We start from the raw sequence: 20,518 nt of genomic DNA, 5'->3' as shown, positions 1-20,518 counted from the left end.
ACAGGAGACGGGTCATCAGAGCCGGCCAGGCAGTGAGCACCAGTACACTGCTCCACCAACCGGGCAACACGAGGGACTGGGACAAACCCCTGGCAAGTCTGTCCGTGAGCCCGACTGGGCAGTGACAGGGTGCTGCTGCACCCACCTTTGCCACGAGACCATCTGAGCAAATCCGAAAGCCCGGGAGAAGCACCTCACAGACACACCAAGATCCTGGGGCTCAAGACGCCGTGGGCGAGAGCTGGCGATTCCCGCTGACTTGTCAGGCAGGAAGACGCTTGAGGGACCAGATGTCCAAACAGACTTCACAACACTGCTTTAAGGTAGTTCGGTTGTTAAGTTCTACTTAGACTGTGTGATGCTGAGGCTCTGTGTGCCCAGAGCTGACCGTGTGTGGTGCTGCGAAGGGGTGTGTGTAACAGTGAGAGCAGACTGTGCAACGCAGAGTGTGCACAGCACACGGCAACGCAGCCGTCTTACCCCAGGTTCTCTTCTTTCTGAAGAGGCTCCAGGCAGATCTCAGCCCTCCTTCCCAGTCTGCATTCCCTGATGATGCAAGAAAAAGGTGACAATGAGGGATGGGTAACGGACTTTTTAAAAAGGCGCCTTTTTCAGATCAGTCTTGAGCTCTCTATTTAAGTTAAAGATTACATTCCACACACTTCATAAAACTATTTAAAATTCCATTTACAACCTTTGGAACACAGAAGAAAAACACACTGGGCAACCTCCTCCCGAGTCTCTGATAACCTGCTGGAGGATCAGTTACGAGTCAGTCGGTTCCAACTCAACAGCTACGAACAGTTACAGCAATACTTGATCAAGGAAGTGGAAGTGGTTCCAATGCTTCACTGATGAATGTTAAGGTGTCAAAGTCAGCAACATGGAAGGACTGGCCCCTCCGGGCCACCTCGGTGCCCGCCCCTCGGGTGAGCAGGAGAGGGATGGTTCGGGGTGAGGAACCTACCTGAGCGGCTGCTGGCTGCTCCGCAAGAGCCTGCCTGGGCGTCTGCTCTCCACGGTCCAGGCTCGGAGGAAAGCTGGGGACGCGACACCCAGCTCTGAGAAAGAGGGCAAGTTCATGGCCTAGGAGAAGCAGCAGACATTACTCAAGTGATGCTAGGAAGCTCTACTGAGAAAAACTGCTTTATGGGGAAAAAAGGAATGAAGCACCGGACAGGGAGGGAGCAGGCATCCCGATGGTGCTGTACTCGGCTCCACTCCCATCAGCCAGGAGGCGCGACTGGAGATAAAGGCACTGTCCTGACCATTGTGTTTTGAAAAGAGAAACTTTTAAAATAAAGTAAAAATCCGATTCACGTGAGCAGAGGCTGTGCTCACGCAGCTTGGGCCTCGTCCGGTCGGTGCCGTCACTGACATCGCTGACGCCGTGAGCAGCGCCCGCTCGGCCCCGGAACAGCCTGAGCCTGAGTGGACCTTCGGCCCCAGCTGCTGGTTTTGATGACGTCTGAGCCATAAGGTGCCATCACTCACACCTCTTTGACCGAGAACTCGGGGATTTTCCATCTTTCAATCTAACACAAGAACAAGCGGCTTCTAAGCACCTGCCTTCCTGAGGGTCTCTCCCCCACAAGGACACGCGGGGTTTCTTTGCAGGGAGGGGCCGTTCACCCAGCCCAGCACGTGTGGCTGCTTCCTCACTGGCCTGTGGGGGTGCACGGTGCTCTGACTTCAGATCGTCCTGCTCAGTATGTGTGTGGGATCACATGGGTCCACTGTCCACTTGGAGGACGTTAATATATAAGAAAACAAGAGAAAGTCCAGGGCTGCATCCTGACAGAACAGCTCATGGGGAACTGCAACCACAGCTCTCAACTAAGGGAGTGAAACCGATTCAACGATACAAAGACAATGCAAAGCAGAGTCCTGCGGGCGCTGCACAAATGCCTCACTAAACCACGTTTCCCTGGACAGCCAACGAGCCCGAGGGGCTGGTCCCTGCGAGTCTACCAAGGAAACAGAGCATGCCCGTCACGGGCTGAGGGCCACAGGGCGCCAGAGGACCAGCGTGCACGCGAGCGAGGCTGCCCGCCGGGGACTCACCCCTGAACATGGCATCTGACACATGCCGTATCAGAACAGATGGCAAGAGAGGGAAGAGATGGAAAGAACGTTACCATCTCACCGGGAGCAGCCGCTGCCCCTCGACAACAGACCGCAGGAAGGCTGACCTGGGACTTGAGCTCCAGCACGGTGGCATCTTCTGAGATCTCCACGTCTCCCAAGAGGCGCAGGGCAGCGTCCACGTGCACGCGGTCAGGAACACCTGGGGACACCAGGTGGGAGACGTCTCCAGTGAAACGTGATGTGCTTCACCGGGGAGTCTGGGCTTCGTCCCATGACAGTGACACAGGAGGCGGCGACAATCGCACACACGTTAGTGCCCCCGTGCCAGCCAGCTGGGCTCTCACTGGTAGTCCCGAGTTCATAAGCTGGGCGTTCCGCCTCCTTGTCCCACCAACCCTGTGCTCACCTCGGGGGGATGCAGCTTCCCATGCGCCATCTTGACAGTCCATCTGGTCCTGGGGACTCATGTGGTGTCCTGAGGAGGCCTCACACTGGTACCACCAGATGGGTACCTTCAGGAAACCCTGAAAATGGGATGCAGGGCTTCTTTGGCTACAGATGCTCTGAAATGTTTTCTTTTAAATTTTTTTTTAAAGACAGTAATAACTTATACCACAAAACATGCGCTTTCTTGCCCTGCTCCCCGCCGCTGGCCTGGGCTGGATGAGGCGGTGAGCCATGGGGCGCCACCCACCCTCCCAAAGCCAGAACTCTGGCCAAGTCACCCTGCACCTCTGGGAGGCCCTGCCCCATCTGCAGACCCACAGCCATCAGCAAACAGGCCAGGACCCAGCTGTCCTCTTGGTCTTTACTGAGAGGAAAATGGCATTTTCTGTATGATCCAGTGTGATAATCTTTTAACATTTTATAACGCAGAGAAAACAGTTACTCTTCATATTGCAATATCCATGTTTGACTAGCTATGGTAATATTTTTATGGGACACTGACAAGATTATATTTTCTTTTTTAAAAAAACAATCAAAACCAAGCACTGTGTGGGGTCAGAAAGAGGGGGCACTGGGCAAGGGCCAGAAGCTGTTGGTTGAGGCACCGCTTTGACCGGTGTGACAGATAGTGATGGACCTATCCCAGGTGCCCCCCCCCCCCCCACAGTTGCAGCTCTATCCTTTTATCTTTACAGGAAAACCTCAAACAACAATACTAGTTTTAAAAACTACAATGTTTATGCAAAACCTAAAATTCACCATCAAGTCAAATGGGACTCAGCGTGGCTCTCCGTCAAGTCTCTGAGGGTACGAATCTTAGTGAGTGGAGACGGGCTGCCTGCAGATGTGGCCCAGCTCGTGGATTTCAACTCGGAACCTTTTTGGTTAGCAATATGCTAAGCCCCCCAGTGCCCCTCACCTTTATGAAAGGGCAGTCAAATGTGCACACCTTTCGGAGAGAACAATGTGCCAACAGCTAGCCTCAAGACTTGAAAACGTTCATACTTTCTGACTTAGTGATTTCATCCTTAGAAATCTGGATTAAGGATCCGTATTTAGCAAAATTTATAAGAAGAAAAAAGTCAATGATAAGGGTGTAGGTGAGTTAAATTTTGATAAATTTTATTTTAGATATGGTTGATTTGTTAATTTTATTGATATTAAAGGTAACCAAGAAAATGTGTATGGTTAACTTCAGTTTAAGTTTTTACAGATGACATATGCAAAAATCTATAGCATGGCAGTTTGGCTGTTACAATCTGGGTATTCTTAGTGGCATCCACTTTCTAAACATGCCTCTGGAAAGTCTGTAAACCCTGACAAATGACAACAGCTATAGAGGGGCTTCTGTTCACAGGGTCACTGTGAGTCATACTCGACTCGACGGCAGTCACCAACCACACCACCGTTTTCCACAGTAAGAGGAACCCTCTGTGTCATCAGAAAGCACGTGCTGTGTGAAGTCTCTACCCAGAAATCAGCCCTTACCGGGGGAGGCAGCGTCCCTTCCACCACAACCAAAGTGTCTCCAGAACACAGCTTCAGCTCCTTCAGCGTCGCATCCTGGAACACAGACATTTAACATTTATGCCTTCTGATAGGAATAAACAGATGAGAAGATTTTTAACCTGATGTAACTATTCTACTTACTTCTTCTCAATTACTTGCTATGCATCTGAGAACTGGAAAATGACTAAGGAAGACAGAAGAATCGATGGCTTTGCGTTGTAGTGCTAGAGAAGAGCACTGAACATACCATCGACTGCCAAAAGAACTAACAGATAACGTCTCGGAGAGGGTGAAACCAAGCTGTGCCGTGGAGGAAGGATTTTGAGGCCCTGTCTCATGTACTTTAGGGATTTTGCCAGGAGGGACCAGTTCTTGGAGAAGGATATCGTGCTTAGAAGGGTAGAGGGACAGTGTAGGAGAGGAAGACTTTGGATTAGATGGAGTGACACAGTATCTGGGGTAACGAGGGAAGGTGCGTCAGAGACAGTGAGATCGGCTCAGGATAGAACAGGATTCAGAGCTACTGTGCATAGGGTCACTATGAGTCATAGCTGACCCGACAGCACATAACAACGATTCCAAAAAATAAACAAATAAAGCAGATACTGAAGAGACAGTAAAAAAGACTATAGAAAATCATAGGGTGCTACAAGTCACAGGAGATCTGATGGCACTGAAATACAAAGTAATAAAAGCATTAGATCATGATGTACTAAACTGCGTGATATAAACGCTTCTGCATCATCAAAATTGAGGGGGAAGGGAAACGGACGAGACAAGCAACGAAGAGAATGTCTTATGGAAGATGGCACTTTAGTCAGGACCAAAAAGGTGGATCGAATTTAGACAGAGGAGGCAAGAAAACAGGGTTTTCCTCATGAAGAAAATGAGGGTGAAGCCAAGGCTGAGAAGCACTGTGGTTTGTTTTGGTGAAAAGCTGAGAGACTAGAATGGTTAGCGTGGGAAGAACCAGATGAAAGTGGCAGAAGAAAAACTAGATTGGAAGTGTGGGGGTCACGGACCGACTAAAGCAGGAGAGAGGAAGGCGTTTCACCGTGGTCAAAGGAGCCACTAGTGATTTTGAAGACGTATCCTGCGAGATGCGGCTGGCGGCCACCCACGCGGCTGCGAGTGGGGATGCCAGGCCCGGCTGGCTGCTGTGTGACTGAGACTGGGAGCTGGGGGGGGAAGATGGAAGGGCTGCTGGCTTGTGAAGGCCCAGGTGAGGCAGGGCCAAGAAAGGTAAGCAGGACCAGCCACAGTTTATGTTGGAGAGGGAACAACTGAGGACAGATGGCGTAACTGGGAAGAAAAACCTGGTTCTGGGTTTGCTATTTGATCAACTGAAGGCAGCAGAGTTGGGGACGAATCGCGAAAATAATGTTAAACCTGTGTGAACAAATATACTCCTCTGACATCCAATTACATGTCCTGCTGTGCTCTGGGCCCACTTCTCACTGGAGGACGCCAAACTCCTGGGCTTGTCCATACTGATTTACTGACCACAGAGTGACCAGTGGAAGGCTTCTGTGCACCTGCTTAGTTGACCTTCTGCTGATGTTTAATGGCACTGCCCATTGCTGAGCAGAAAGACAGACATCCTAAGGAACAGGGCAGCTAACTGCAGCTCCTTACAACTTCCCACAAAAGCTTCCACTGTGGTGTGGACCAGCAGTTCCTGGGCGATGAGGCCTGCCAGAGAGAAGGCCACCCTGGATTCCAATTGTGTTGTCAGAACACCATACCTGAGGCTTCCCAGAACACGGCTAGATCCAGAGATGCTGTTTGGACCAGAGTCTAAATTACTGCTTGTTAAGATGAACTGGTTTGAAATTGTTTTTTGTCAAACACTCTTCTAAGTGGCATAGCACTGGTCTGTCCATTTGCTGTACAGAGGTAACTCATGGTTGCTGTGATGCTAAAAACTGTGACACTGATGTGCCAAATGCAAGAATGGTTACCCATGCTGGACAGTGTTTGGTGGAGTTCCCTGATTAAAACAAGCTTAGAAGCAGGAGTGGCATCCACTTCCGAAACGGCTTGCCTCCGAAAGCTGTGAACATGGAGAAACGACTAAAGTTACCAAAGTGTTCAGTCTTTCGTTCACAGGGTCGCTATGAGTCGTCTACGACTCAACGGCACTTAACAAAAACAACAACAAGATGTACTGCGCCCTCATGAACTTACAAGTGAACTCAGATGAAAACCTTCAGCTCTCAAAGCTTCCAAGTACCACTCAGGAGAATTCTTTCCTAAGTTCTCGTCTCTGCTGCCTGCCTCCCCCTGAAGCTCGGCTCCTTCTGAAGGGTCTCACTCTCTGGCACCGAGAGAAAACCCATCCGATGCCAGAGGTATCATGCTGGCTGAGAACTCTCCTCTAATCTGACAAACCACAGGAAGGAAAACAGAAAAGGCCTGTCCACACAGGTCTGCAGCTTAAAGATACTGATCAAAAGTTTTTGCTAGAATTTATTCACACAAGTGGAGAGGGGATCCTGTATGAAAAGAAAGATTGATTTTTAAGCATGAAACACACAGCAATAATCTTACTTCGTCACATAATGCCTCCCCCGCCTCGAAACACCAATCCATTCTTCGCAAATGCCACGCGTCCCCTACGAAGAAACCACAATCAGTGTGAAGGACAACACACAGCATTAGGTTAAGGGTCTGTCAGACCGAGCCTTATGAACAGATAAATACCAAAGAAGTTTTCGTCTGCTAATAATCATTAATTAATTTTAAAAATGATCTCTTCCAGGGAAGGAGTGATACAAACAAAACAAAAACAGTGCTGCTTCAGTTTAGGTATCTGGTCTCTTCCACCAAGAACGTATGCTTGGGAAGAAAACATTTGCTATGATTATACACAATTTATTTTATACTTTTTTATTTACATGTAAGGAGCACTGTCATGCAGGGTGTGAAGTATCAAGCTGCTAAGAAAAAGATTGGCAGTTTGATACCACCAACTGCTCCGTGGGAGAAAAACAAGATTTACAGCCTTGGAAATTCAGTGGAGGGTCTCTATGAGGTGGAAGCAACTCCACGGCAATGTTTTCTGGTATTTACATGTAGAAACACACTCACTCTCTCTCTCTCTCATCTATCTATCTCACATAAAGGCAAACGTATATGAAAATACACACACATAGTCCTTTTAAAATCCCTACAGTGTTGCGATTTATTGTTAACAGTATGTAAAGGATCAAACCAAACCCACTGCGATTAAGCGTGATGCACAATGACCCTACAGAACACAGGAGAACGTATTGAGAGGGTTTCTAAGGTGGTTCGAACCTACCAGTTGCCACATGGGGAAAGATGCAATCTCTTCCTGTGTGATTCACAGCCTCTGAAAACCTTTTGGAGGTTTTCAAGCTGTGACTAGATTTTGATTCCAGAGCCAGGAGATGATCAGATGAGAAACTGTTACCAGACAAACAGACACATTTCTTCTCTCCCTCAGTGTTCAGTTAACAGCTGGGCACTTGAGAAAAGGCAACGGCACCACCAGGACTCCTATGACTACACTGATCTCTAAGGAGGGCTAAGGTTTACAACAAAACCCATCCTAGTCTGTTTACAAGTTACACTGTAACAAAGTGAGAGTTCATTCTTAATAGCAGCTTAATCAAAGTGGTATAAAAGAATACAAAAAAATGTTCAATTGCTCAATTGGGTTTTTGTCTTTCAGCATCTTTGCTACCTTGATAACATTTTATTTTATTTTTTTTTTGGGGGGGGATGTTTCAAGAGAGTCAAACAGAAGAAAAAATTAAGCAGTGTTTATTAGCATGCCATACAAAGACTTACCTCCCAAACCTGCCCTGGTCAAAGGACAGCACAGACTGAGCCTATCTGCTCTGAGGCGGAACCCTCACCACAACACAACCCGCTCTTACCCTTAATTCTAGTTTGAAATCAGAAGACTTAGAGCAATGCTTTTAGTTACTCTAAGTACCTCAAAAACCCCCAATACGACTAGCCAACATTAGTTCATCTCACAGCGTGGGAAGAACTCCAGCTCAGACCCAGACAGCACAGCAGCTTGCTAAGTGAGCCAGCCAGTGCCTGGTGCTCGCCCGGGCTGATACTGTCTCTACCACCTCTACTGCCTCCACCTCCTACCACCTCCGCCAAGCCCACCGTCACCATCCTCTACCCCCTCCATCTCCACCACCACTGTGATCTCCATCAATCACCTCCCCACTGCCTCTACTATTACCACCACTGTCACCTCCACGGCCATCACCACCACCTCCAAATCCACCAACTCCTCCTCCTCCACTAGCACTACTATCACTTCCACCATCTCTGCCACCACCACCTCCGTTACCACCTCCCCCCACCTTCCTCTAACGCTCCCGCCCCCACTTCCTCTGCCATCTCAGTCACCAGCACCTTCCTTCCTGCCTCCACCACATACCTCTAACCTACATCACTCCCAGCACCACTGCACAGTGCACTCACACTACGGATCAGTAACATGTTTGGAAAATCAGTGCCCAAGCAGGGTAATGCCAGAGCACCAGGCTTGGTTGTGCCTTTCTTACCTTTGCTAGTTCTTACATAGGCTCTTTACTCAGAACTAAGTTACTACTAGTTCATATTTCACTTGCAAGAACCAAGAGAATTCATTATGTACAAAGAAATTCAAAGCAGAAAGGGACAACCCTGGAAAGTGTCAGAAAAGGATTCATTACGTTTATAGATAATTTATTTAAGAAAAGGACCAGATGACATCCATGATATGGAACTTACCTGACAGGCCAGATTTCTCCAGCATCATCTTCAAACACTGTCAGAGGGGAAAAAAAAAATCAGCTCAATGTTAGTTTTGTTTCTGAGCTGCAGTGCTGTGAAAACTCTGCTTTGGACTCTGGGCCTATTTATGCTTTGCTTTTCTAACTGTCGTGTGTGACTGAGTTGGAACAGATTCACAGCTGACCCTCTAGCGGGTTTTCAGAAGATGTAAACTGCGTGGAAGGAGACTACCTATCTTTCTCCCGTGGAGCAGCTGGTGCATTTGAACCGTGAGCCTTTGGGCTGACAGAGTAATTCCTGACCACTAAGCCATCAGAGCTCCTTTACGCAGTGCTGTGTCGTTGTTCAGTGCTGCTGAGTCGAGCATGACTCACAGTGACCCTATGAACAGCGTATCTGAGCCCTGTCCTGTCCTGTGCCGTCCTCGTCAACTCTGACACACTTGAGCCCTTGGGGCAGTGACTGTGTCCATCCATCTATTTTGAGGGTCTTCTCTTTTCTTTTGCCTTTCCATCATGATGTCCCTCTCCTAGGAATAGCCTCCCCTAGCAATATGCTCAAAGGATGAGAGACAAAGCTTTATGCATGACACTAATCACTCTCAAATAGATTAATATAAACAGAGGTAACAGAACAATAATTCAATGCTTCTAAGAGGATAGCTGTCAGTTCTGACTCATGGTTCAGAGCAGTGCTGAATTCTAACTTCTCAGGGGTTGTGATCTTACAGACATGGACTGTCAGGCTTTTTCTCGGAGGAACTTCTGGGTGGATTTGAACTACCAACCTTTCCGTTAGTAGCTTAACCACCTGCACCACACAGGGTCACTCTAAAGAAGCAGGTAAGGCCAGTTCAGGAAGGGGGACAAGCCCACTTCTGGAGTTTGCAGGATTTAGTTAAAAGTGATGCTTCTCCCCTGCCGCTTTCTCTTCTTCTGAGGGCTGTGTTAGTGTCTGAGCAGATGTGGTTACTCGGCTGCTATTACAGACCTGCATTACCCTCTGTTCCCTCTGGAAGAGCACATGGGAGACACATCTGTGATGAGACATGCTGTCCCCACGCTCCCCAGGGGATCCCCGCAAGCAAGGTCCTCATGGCACCGAGGAGGAGATAAGGCACACGCTGCTGACCACTCACACATCGAGCAAACGTGGCCATTAAAACCCCAAGCTCTCCAGGGAAAACACCTTCTAACAAACCTTGGCCAAAGGAAGAAAGAAAATTTCCATTCCACGACACTGGGGAAAATGGGGCGTAAGGGTGAGCCCACTGCATTGCCACCGAGAGCTGTGGACAACCACGCTACCCACCAACGGGCATCTGGTCACATGAACCAGGAGCTGTCTCCACACAGATGAAATAAGGAGAGATTTAGATGCCCTAATCGTGACACAACTTTATAATATTTTCAGTAAAAACATAAAGTTCAAGCATAGGGCAAGGGTCTACAAAGCTCTAGGCCGAGGTGGAGAGGAAGATACAATCTGGTGACAACAGTGACTTCTAGGGAAGGGGCTGGAGTGGGGTCCTGGACCAGAAGATTTTTTCCCTTTGTGTTTAAAATAGTATTAATTACTTATATAATGAAGAAGAAAATTTTACCCATCAACAAATATATGAATAGAAAAACTATGGTATCTTCATACAATGAAATACTACGCAGCAATAAAAAACAACAAACTTGTAAAACATGACACAACATGGGGGGCCCTGGAGCACATCATGCTGAGTGAGATGTCTCCTTCATAGATGGCCAAATACTGCACAGCAGCACTTATAAAACAGGTTGACATGGGGAGTTGGGAGAAGAACAGGATAAGAGTGGACAGATAAAGCCTACTGCATTGGAACAGAGGAAAGAAAGAACTGTCTAAAATGTATATATGATTAGGCATTATACGTATAAGATATATCACTGTAAAGAGGATTGGGGGGTTGTTGGTAATGTTGGTGCAGCAATGAATGAGTATTAAAAAAAAAAGTGAACGGGGGGAGAGGGAAGGGAGGACTTAAAATGTGCAATTATGAATGATTACAATTAAAAAAATTATTAAAGAAAAATATAAAAAGACTTTAAAATGTAATCATACACTGATTGTTTAGAAAATGACAATGAAAACACAATCCCATAAAAGAGGGCCTATACTGAAGCTGCACCCAGAGAGGCCTGTACTCTCCCAGGCTTAGGGGACGGAAGAACCAGCACGTGAGTGTGCAGGAGTCTGTGCTGCTGCTGGCGAGAAACCTCTGCCACAGTTGCCTTATCTGAGGACCAGCAAACAGGCCAGGGAGGCGGTGTGGGTGTGGATGTGTGTAAACAAACATCAGAAGAGACGCCAAGTGACAGGAATAGGACATGAAAGAGATTTTCATTTTTATCCATTTCTGCATATTCCAAATTGCTACAATAAGCACATGGTGCTAAAAATCAGAAATTAAAAATAACGACACCCAGCAATCTCGTTTAGAACACTGTAGTTGGAGAGAGCTCTGGTGGCCTAGTGGCAAGAAGCTGCACTGCAATCCCAGAGGCATGCAGTTCGAACCCACCAGATCCTTTACTGGAGAAGGAGGGGCAATCTCCTGTGCCAGTCAGATCCGATTTGACGGCACGCACACGCGCACACACACACACACACACTAATAAAAGGGGGGGAAAAACTCCAAACCAAAACCACTGTAGTTGGTTTACCAATCTTCATGTTCAAAACTATTTCTTTAGCGAGAACACATCATTATTTAAAGCACATGCTGGACGCCTGGTAAGAAGGCCTCAAGCCCTAACACAGGTCACCTCTTCTCTCTAGACTCACCACCCACAGGCCACCAAACAAAACGCCTTACATCTCTCACAGACGCTGTCTCCTCCACTGTGATGGCCATCTCGGTCCCAGGCTGAAAGTCACTCCCCGTTGTGAAAAAGAGCAACAGCTATGACAGAAGCACAGGCCCAAGTTACAAATGAGTGAGAACATTGTACAAAGGTGACAGCATCATTTACTTCTCCAACAGTAAAACAGGGATTTGTGAAACAAACAGAAACCTCATGCCATGTAAACCCTAGGCGAGGCTAAGTGACACAGTGTTAGGATTCAAGCAGGGGCCTGGGCCAAGGGCAGCACTGAGCCCTTCATCAGGCTGGCCTGGCTCCCCGCCGGCAGCTCTCAAGACATTGTTCTGTTCTGACACCCGTCTGTCTCAATCTCTGCCCAGGGGAGTCTGTAATTACCGTACCCATCAAGCACTGTTTTTTCTGAGTCTTCAGCTATCAATTTTTCCTAGGGAGCTCTGGTGGGGTAGGAGTAAGAAGCTGCATTTCAATTCTAAAGGCACACTGTTCAAATTCACCAGCTGTTCTTGGGGGAAAATGATGGGCAATCTCCTAAGTGTGACTAACTACCTCTGAAAACCCACCAGACGGTCAGCTATGGGACGGCACACGGCACACAACAACAGGGATTATACAAACTAGAATTGCCAAGACCCCACAGGAAAAACCAGAAATCTGACTTCTTTTCAGCGGGTCACTGGTAACCTCGTCTTTTCTAATTCAGTTTCATAAGTCTGCTCTCTTGTCAGCTTGTCTCGCGCTACTTGTTCTCTTGAGGTCAGCAAGAAAAAACCAGGGCAACCTGTGAAGTGGACACAGGGGCTGGGAAGAGCTGGCCAGAGACCCGAACACCCTGCTACAGGGCTTTAATGGAAAGGGTATCCTTCTGCCTTCCAGACTGTAATCAAAGTTGGTTAAATAAGGAGGGTTTCAAGGCAAAGGTGAACTTTGATGGTTTTTATGTAGAAAGTAGACAAAGACCAAGCGGGTGGTGAGAATACTGCATGGCTGCAGGAGCAAACCAAGTTAAACGTCAAAACACTCAACAACCTGAAAATGCCAATTTGCCAGACTCCTTACTGGGTGTAGAAAGTACTTCTGGGCAGCCCCACTGCATGTCCCCAACTGTAAGCTGCCCTTTAACTTCAGACAGTAAAATGTGGGGGCAGGACGAGGGGAGAAGAGGTGAGTAAACAATACATAGAACCCCTGAGTCGTGACGATCCCCCCTTTACCAGGACCTTTTCATTGGCAATGGGTCTTAAACAAATGCTTTGACAGCTTTTTAAAAAACTGAATCCCAGTACGTGTGTATTCTTAAGGAAGAAATCAAACGAAAACCCTTTAGATAAAAATTAATGTGGCAGTTAGGCATAAATTACAAAGTTACAGAATGACAGACGTGATGGCTGAGTCTGCTCCCTGCTCCGGCTGGCAGCTTTGTTTCACCTGAGTGGAGCTCGGTGCTTTCCCCAGACACAGTCCTAGAGAACTTCCCATCTTCAGCTCTGCTTCCTTCAGAGTGTAGCTGTCTGGCACTGCAAAGGATCACCGTCACGTGAGGAGTACTGTTAATTCCCACCTCTCAGAGAAAAAGAAGAGTGGAAGAAACACAATACAAGTAGTGTGTCATGCAGAAAGGTGAAATATATTAATGTTATGTTTTTCAATTTCCATACTGTTATCTGTGTAACTGTGCAAAGAAAGTTAAGAAGCAGCTACGTATCTTCTAGATTTACACCCACTAAAAGTGACTTATCCAAAGTGTTGTGGTTTACACAGAGTGAGAGCCAGACATTCAAGAATTGATAATTTCTGAGTGATCTACTAATTTCTTCCAAGTTCGAAACTGTTCGGTGACTATAATCCATAATGAGGTCTGTCCAAGAACCAGACAGACAGAAGTGAATCACAGAACTGAGGGCCAAGCACTAGGCCATAACTGGTATTATCAAAACAAATTTTAAAACCATTTCAGAAATAAGGCTACAAATCTATTACAACTAGATCATAATCTTGACTAAAATGAGGGTCTCTTCATCGGAAAGACTGGTCTCCAGATGATCCCAGAGGCTGAACTTGGGATGTGATAAGGTGGCCAAGCTGCCCTGCATGTCACCTGGAAAACCAGGGGGTGCTGGCTGACCAGATGGGAGCAATGTCCATTATTTTCATGTGGTCACTGCTGGCCCTGGAGATCCCCCCAGTGAGGGAGAGACTTTGACACTCTAACTATTCCTTCCAATGGCAGTTCCTAAAAATCTCCTAACGTGGACAAGCTGGGAAGAGTGTGTTCAGCTAGTGTGAAAGGCAGCCCCGCAATGCTCCAGGTCTTGTTAAAGGTTTCAAGTCTAGACGGTCCATTAGCAAACAATGTAGGGAACAGCTGAGGGCCAAGGAAACCAAGCTGCAAGCACAGCTGGAGAACGGGATGTGCCATGAACTGTGTGGAACTCCATGGAATCAAGCATGCATCACTTTTGTTCTCCTAAAATGCTTTCATTTTTTATTTGCATTTAGCGGACATAGTCTTAGAAACTTACTTAACAAAAGTGCCGACGCTTTCAGCCGCCTGGCAACTAAGTGCAGTGGGGAAACCTGTCTTGTCCAGACTCAGAAAAGCACGAGCAGGGGCTACAAGTGGCACCTGGACTGTGGGGAAAGTATAAAAGCAGAGGTCCCTCTTTGCATTTATTAACTTCTCCCCATCACGCCTGAAGCATACAGCACTGGGAATAAAGGCAGTAGACCAGGTGAGCTATAGGGATTCGAGTGTTCTTCTTTATTGTTTTTAGGTGCAGATATTTTTATTCTAAATTTATGGGTTCCTTTCCTCCTTTTCTGTGACGATGGAATTGCACTGGTTAAAAGCAGCTAACCAACTGTTGTTTAGAAGAGACCTTCCAGCTAAGTCCAGCTTCATCTCAGCACTGTAAAAGCACACGTCTGACTGACCAAAAAGAGACCATTAGGTGACCACCACCCCCTCCCGTGCTATGCAGGCTTTGCTGGAAAGTGTCATTCCTTCTTTTCAAAAAGATGCTAGTGACCATCTTGTATGGCTTGTCTGTTAATTTCTGCAAATCTTATGTTTTAGTAAAATGTTTTGATATTTTTTTGTTTTTCTGAGGAAGACAGAGAGTTGCTGTGTCAATAACCACAAGGAACAGTTAGCCGGATGATGATACAGCCTCTAAATAAAACTTACCTGGAGAAAGCAGCTTCCCATTTCTATCAAGAGGTCTCAAACAGGTGTTCTCCGCTACAAATAAAAAGCAGGAGGTTAATGAACTCGACAACTAAGGAGACGTTTCACTGTGTTAATGAGCAGCAAAATACAATAAACAAAATAATACAGGTCGTTGTGTGCCAATGTGTAACAGACGGTAATGCTGACAGTCACTGCTGGGTGTGAGCCACCATGTCGCTCTCCCCCACGATGGCCCTCTCCAGGACCAGTCCCTCTAAATCTTATGTCCCAAGTCGGTGAGTGACAGCCATATTCGGTTGTATGGAACATCGCGGCTGTATTTCTAAGGTAGTTTTGCCTGGTCTCTCGGCAGTCCACGATACGGACATGACATTAACACAATTTCACAGACATTTCATTAACACCACTCAAAGGTATCAACTGTTCGCCAGTCTCCCTTATGAACTGTTCAGCTTATACACCCATGTTGTTGTTAGGTATCAGGTTGGAATGGACTCTTGGCTGGTCCTCCAGAAGAGCCTCAGAAGCAGTAACCTGCATGGGAAGAGAGTTCCCACCTTCCTCCCACGGAGCAGCTGGGAGATATGAACTGTGTGCTTTTCGGTTACAGTGCAACTCTTTTTCCAGTAAGCCACCAGAGCTCTCTATGCTTGTGTATGTTGTTGCTATTACGTCCCAGAGTCGGAATCGAGCCACAGCTAACCCCTCCAGTGGGTTTTCAGAGACAGTTAATAGTACAGGACAAGCCTGCCTATCTTTCACAGAGCAGGTGGCAGATTTGAACCGCACGCCTTTGGGCTGGCAGCACAATTCCTTACCACTAAGCCAACATCACGGCTTGGGCTGGACGCGCTTGGTCCTTAGGGTGACACCTTTTGCTTTTTACCGCATTAAAGAGGTCTTCTGCAGCAGATCTGAGCAAGGCATCATGTCACCTGACCTTCTGTCTGCTTCCACGGGTGCTGAACTGTGGATCCAAGTAAAATCAAATCTATGACCCCTTCAACTTGCCCGTGTAACTACAAACATGGCCGTGTGAAAGGGAAGTCACACAGCTGTCTTACTGCACTGGAAAAAAACATGATCATTCTGTCTTTTCACAAATTCACCAAAAGACTAAAAACTCCATTATTGTTGATTATATATGTATGAAAATGGAAAATTAATCCCAGCAACATTAATATTTACACTCTAAAACTATAGAAACAATGACAAAGTATTTCCTCACTGAAAAAAAAAAGATAACCAACCTTCAAAAGTACTTAAACAAGGAATTTACTCAAGGCTGGCTTGCTTCTGAATATCGCACACTGGATATGGGTCAGCAATACGGAAGCAAGTGCCTCTTCTTCCTCCAGACGCTGTGCGACTCCGTGGCCTGGGCAGCTTCCGACATGCCGTCTGGTGCATCTCCAAGGTCACGAAGCAGTTCCGGGAGCGCGTGTGGTGCTGCGCTGCGGCCGCGGCCACCTCCTCCGGGGCATCCTCATGCCTCGCTGCTGCAGAAAGCCTGGGCCTCGCCTCAACGAACTTCCTCTGCCGCCAGCTCCGCCCTCTCACCCCAAACACTTGCTTCTTGGCGGCACTTTTGTTTGTGTTGGCCAATTCCCTTCTGTGTTTGCTCATTTTTTTTGCAAAATATCACATTTATTTGTCAGAGACAGGGAGGCAGTGTCACCACACGCTCTGCTGTCTAAGTGGTGAGATGAACAGACGAACAGTGAGCAATCTCAGACAGATAGGCTGACATGACTGACTGGTCACCGCTGTCCTGTCTGCCAGCTGATTCCATCCTGATGTGTCGACTGAGGAGAGCGCCCACCAGTCTGTATTCACAACTAACACCATCAGAGCGAAAACCCGAATCATGTTTGGAGAGTTGTTATCAAACCAAGGAAACTGAAGTCCCTGCCTCCGAGGACTGTACAAGGCAAAGGTCATCAGGATTTAAAACACGAGGTGGCTTCTATGCCCATCAGTGGACTGGACCCCATGTGTCCTTGTCGTGGTAGAAGCACATCAAGCTTTTGTCCAGATTTCTTTTTTTTTTGTCCAGATTTCTTGATAAGGATTCCCTTGTAAGGTGACGGCCCAGCGCAGACAGCCTCACTGGTAGACAGTTACGCTGCCTACCCAAAGGCGGGCAGTTTGAATCCACTAGCTATTCCGAGGGAGAAAGATAGGCAGTTTCTTTCTATGTGATTTACAGCCTCTGAAAACTTGCTGGAGGGTCAGCTATGAGTTGGTTCCAACTCGATGTAACAAGTTTCAGGTGTATTTTTGAGTTGTTAAAAATAGCATGGACCTTAGAAATTTTTATTTTACTAGACTTCGGCAGAACTTCTGAGAGGTCTAAGTTTATTATTTTATACTATTGTAATGTGAAGCTGGTATACAATTCTAATGATAATTTTTTGATGGCTGAAACAGCACCTAAGAAAATTTCTCATTTAAAACTTCATGTTAAATAAAAACTGTCTCCTTGAGACATTTTAGCTTTCATTCAACAAGCATGTACTGTGTAAGTCTGTGCCTGTCAGGTACTATTCAGCAGCTGAGATGCAGGTGAAGTCCACCACCCCAGCTTGGCCTCAGTCGTGTCTGATGGTGTCAGGCAGATGTCCAGGGTGGCACTGCCGGGGCCATGACAGCAAGTGACCTGAAGGAAAGACACTGGGTACTGGGGAAGAGTAATACATGGATGGATGGGGGCTGAGTGGCAGGGGTGGAAGACACCAGATGAACGAATGACAGCACCAAGGGAAGAGAGGTCCACGGGAGGGTAAGTGTGTGCGTGGGGAGGCTCTGTGTCCCTGTGGGAAGATGGGATGCACATTGCAGGCAAACAGGAAGGAGGTTGGGAAGGTGAGGTCAGGGCTGCAGGCGAGGCCAAGAAATTGGCCTAAATTCAACGGAAAAGCACTGAAGGGCTTGGAGTAGAGGGGTCATGTGCTCACGCTGATGTCCAGCCAAGCAGCTCCCCAGCCACAGAAAGTGTGGAGAGAGCCAAGAGTCAGAGAGGAGAAAGGAGCTTTATGGAGAGAGATAATGACTCCCTCACTTTAATCCATGATGTACTTTAATCAACTTTAGTGGCAATAATGTAAGTATAAAATGCAGCCACTATGTAGTTCAATGAGTCTGATGACTACAGCAGCATCCAGATTATCCCCGCAAATCAAAGCTCGATGACCTCCTTCACCACCACTGCACTGGGGGGACCATCACACCTCCTCCCCTGGCCTGCCTCTTGTCACTATAGCATAGACTTGTTTCTTCTAGAATTCCACAGAAACAGAAGCACACAGCACACCTTCTCCTGTGGTTGATTCGCTTGGTGTGTTTCTGAGGCTCACCTAGATTTTGGATGTGCCAGCAGCTCACGTCCTATTGTGATCTATTTGTGCATTCTCTATTGAAAATCTACTTTTCCCACTGAAATAACTTGGTTCTTTTACTGAAAGTCAATCTAGTAAAATGTAACCACTATTTCTATGTGCTGGGTCCCTTTATATAGCTCCAATGGGAACTCAGGCTTCGTGAGTCACAAAGAGTCTCCTCTGTTTACTTCTTTTTTTCTAAATAACCACTTAAAAAGGTAAGGTGGTCTGGCAGCTCCTCAAAAGGGTAAACACACAGTTATCACATGACTCAGCAATTCCAGTCCTAATATTTCCTTCACAGAGTGAAAGCCAAGGTCCTCACAGACACGCCCATGGTCACAGCGGGATTATGTGTAAAGGTGCAAAGATGGAAATATCTGAACGTCCACTGACTGGTGAATAAATAAACAAAACATGTTCTATCTACAGCAGAATCTAAGAGGAACAACTCATAAACAGGACCAAAGTACTGAGGCATGCTAAACAGGGAGAGCCTCAAAAAATGACATACTACAGGAAAGAAACCAGACATAATCAAGGTTCTATTTATGTAAAATGGCATGAAAAAGCAAACGTCCCGAGTCCCAACACAGACCAGTGCTGTGAGGAGCTCCCTTAAAACAAGCTCCAGGGTCTTCTGGGAGGACGGGAATGTCATAACACTGGATTGTGTGAATAGTTCAAAAATTGTCCATTTACAGAAAAACTATTAAAATGGGTGAGATTCGTGATCAATAAATTATACTTCACTAAAGTTATTAAGGAAAATCCAATACTGAGCAAATACTTAATCTGCAGAATGCTCTATCCGTGATAGGATTTATGTAAATCTAAGAAATATATGCAGATGAATACATACACAGATACAACGCATCTAACATGATATGGACACACAAACTAGATACTGGGCGGCTCTGGGGAGGGGAAAGCACAGGTCTTCTGAGAAGCAGCTCGTGGGGGACTGGCATTTTTTTTGTGATGTTTAAAATAACAAACACATGACACAATGTTAACATCTGTCCATTTTGGGTGGTAGGTGCATGACTTTCCCTCAATTATTCTGTACTCTTCCATGTATATACACACATATATCTATATATTTTAATTTTAAAATAAAAACAAAACTAAAGTAAACCAAGAAATCAAAAGCAAACATAAATGATTACCTAGTTCCTTCATTAATTTTAATTCCTCTATGGCTTTAATTCGAATATCAAGCACCACCTAAAATAGAGAAATAAACTAATGACTGTGTATAAGTTGAAACAATGGAAGGAGATGAAAATGAAGCATGTCAATGTATGCACAGAAAGACTTGAGAAATCAATTACTGACATTTTTGCCTATTTGGAAAAAGTATTTTCCATCCCTGAATTTCATTTTCTTTTCCTAAGCTCAAAACACCCAGAGAACTGAACAGTTCAATTTTTGTTGTGAACTGAAACAGAAGCATTGACAGAAAACCAATGAAACAATTCCAGCTGGAAAGACAAAAAGTGGACAAACACTGACCTTTCTGATGAGAGGAAATAAAGATGAACCGGGCATTTCTTTATGTTAAGAATGGTACATCTGGGCCAGAACCATGGATAATGTGAAAATCTATACCAATCCTTGGGCACTACTTAAAAATTCTGGTCTTTTTCTTTCTGAGCTCTGGCTTTCCTTCAGGTATAAAAACGTGGAGTTATAGGGTAAGGCTGATGAAGCACCATCTACTCCAGCCTCTGCACGGCAGAACCAGACACAATGACAGAGGACTCGCCTCCAGCCCCCCGCGAGGGTCAGAGAGATGGGTTCCCTGAGCGAGAGTCTGACCCCACAGTGAGCGCCCAACCCCACAGTGAGTATCTGACCCCCTGGTGAGCACCCAACCACACAGAGTGAGAGCCTGACCCCACAGTGAGTGTCCGACCCCACAGTGAGTGTCCGACCCCACAGTGAGTGTCCGACCCCACAGTGAGTGTCCGACCCCACAGTAAGTATCCGACCCCACAGTGAGTGTCCGACCCCACGGTGAGTGTCCGACCCCACAGTGAGTATCCGACCCCACAGTGAGTGTCCGACCCCACGGTGAGTGTCCGACCCCACGGTGAGTGTCCAAGCCCACAAGTGAGTGTCCGATCCCACGGTGAGTGTCCGACCCCACGGTGAGTGTCCGAGCCCACAGGGAGTATCTGACCCCACGGTGAGTGTCCGAGCCCACGGTGAGTGTCCGATCCCACGGTGAATGTCCGAGCCCACAGTGAGTGTCCGAGCCCACGGTGAGTGTCCGAGCCCAC

General features: G+C 46.8%; 1 protein-coding gene across 1 annotated transcript in view; it reads right to left on the bottom strand.

Moving 5' to 3' along the window:
- The window catches only part of USP40 (ubiquitin specific peptidase 40), an 82,933-nt gene that overhangs the window by 14,338 nt on the left and 48,077 nt on the right, over window positions 1–20,518 (bottom strand). The window contains exons 18-28 of the mRNA XM_006893458.1: window positions 19,403–19,460; window positions 14,851–14,904; window positions 13,092–13,180; window positions 11,657–11,743; window positions 8,809–8,845; window positions 6,595–6,659; window positions 4,024–4,098; window positions 2,495–2,612; window positions 2,193–2,287; window positions 968–1,086; window positions 481–546 (exon numbers count right to left, since the gene is read on the bottom strand). Coding sequence (XP_006893520.1) covers window positions 481–546; window positions 968–1,086; window positions 2,193–2,287; window positions 2,495–2,612; window positions 4,024–4,098; window positions 6,595–6,659; window positions 8,809–8,845; window positions 11,657–11,743; window positions 13,092–13,180; window positions 14,851–14,904; window positions 19,403–19,460 — 863 coding nt within the window. The remainder of the gene's footprint in view (window positions 1–480; window positions 547–967; window positions 1,087–2,192; window positions 2,288–2,494; window positions 2,613–4,023; window positions 4,099–6,594; window positions 6,660–8,808; window positions 8,846–11,656; window positions 11,744–13,091; window positions 13,181–14,850; window positions 14,905–19,402; window positions 19,461–20,518) is intronic.

The sequence above is a fragment of the Elephantulus edwardii genome, unplaced genomic scaffold (assembly GCF_000299155.1).
Source record: "Elephantulus edwardii isolate Elephantulus edwardi_28Jun2011 unplaced genomic scaffold, EleEdw1.0 scaffold00127, whole genome shotgun sequence".
Lineage (NCBI taxonomy): Eukaryota > Metazoa > Chordata > Mammalia > Macroscelidea > Macroscelididae > Elephantulus > Elephantulus edwardii.
Note: the sequence above shows the minus strand (reverse complement) of the source record. Positions and strands in the feature narration are given on the sequence as shown.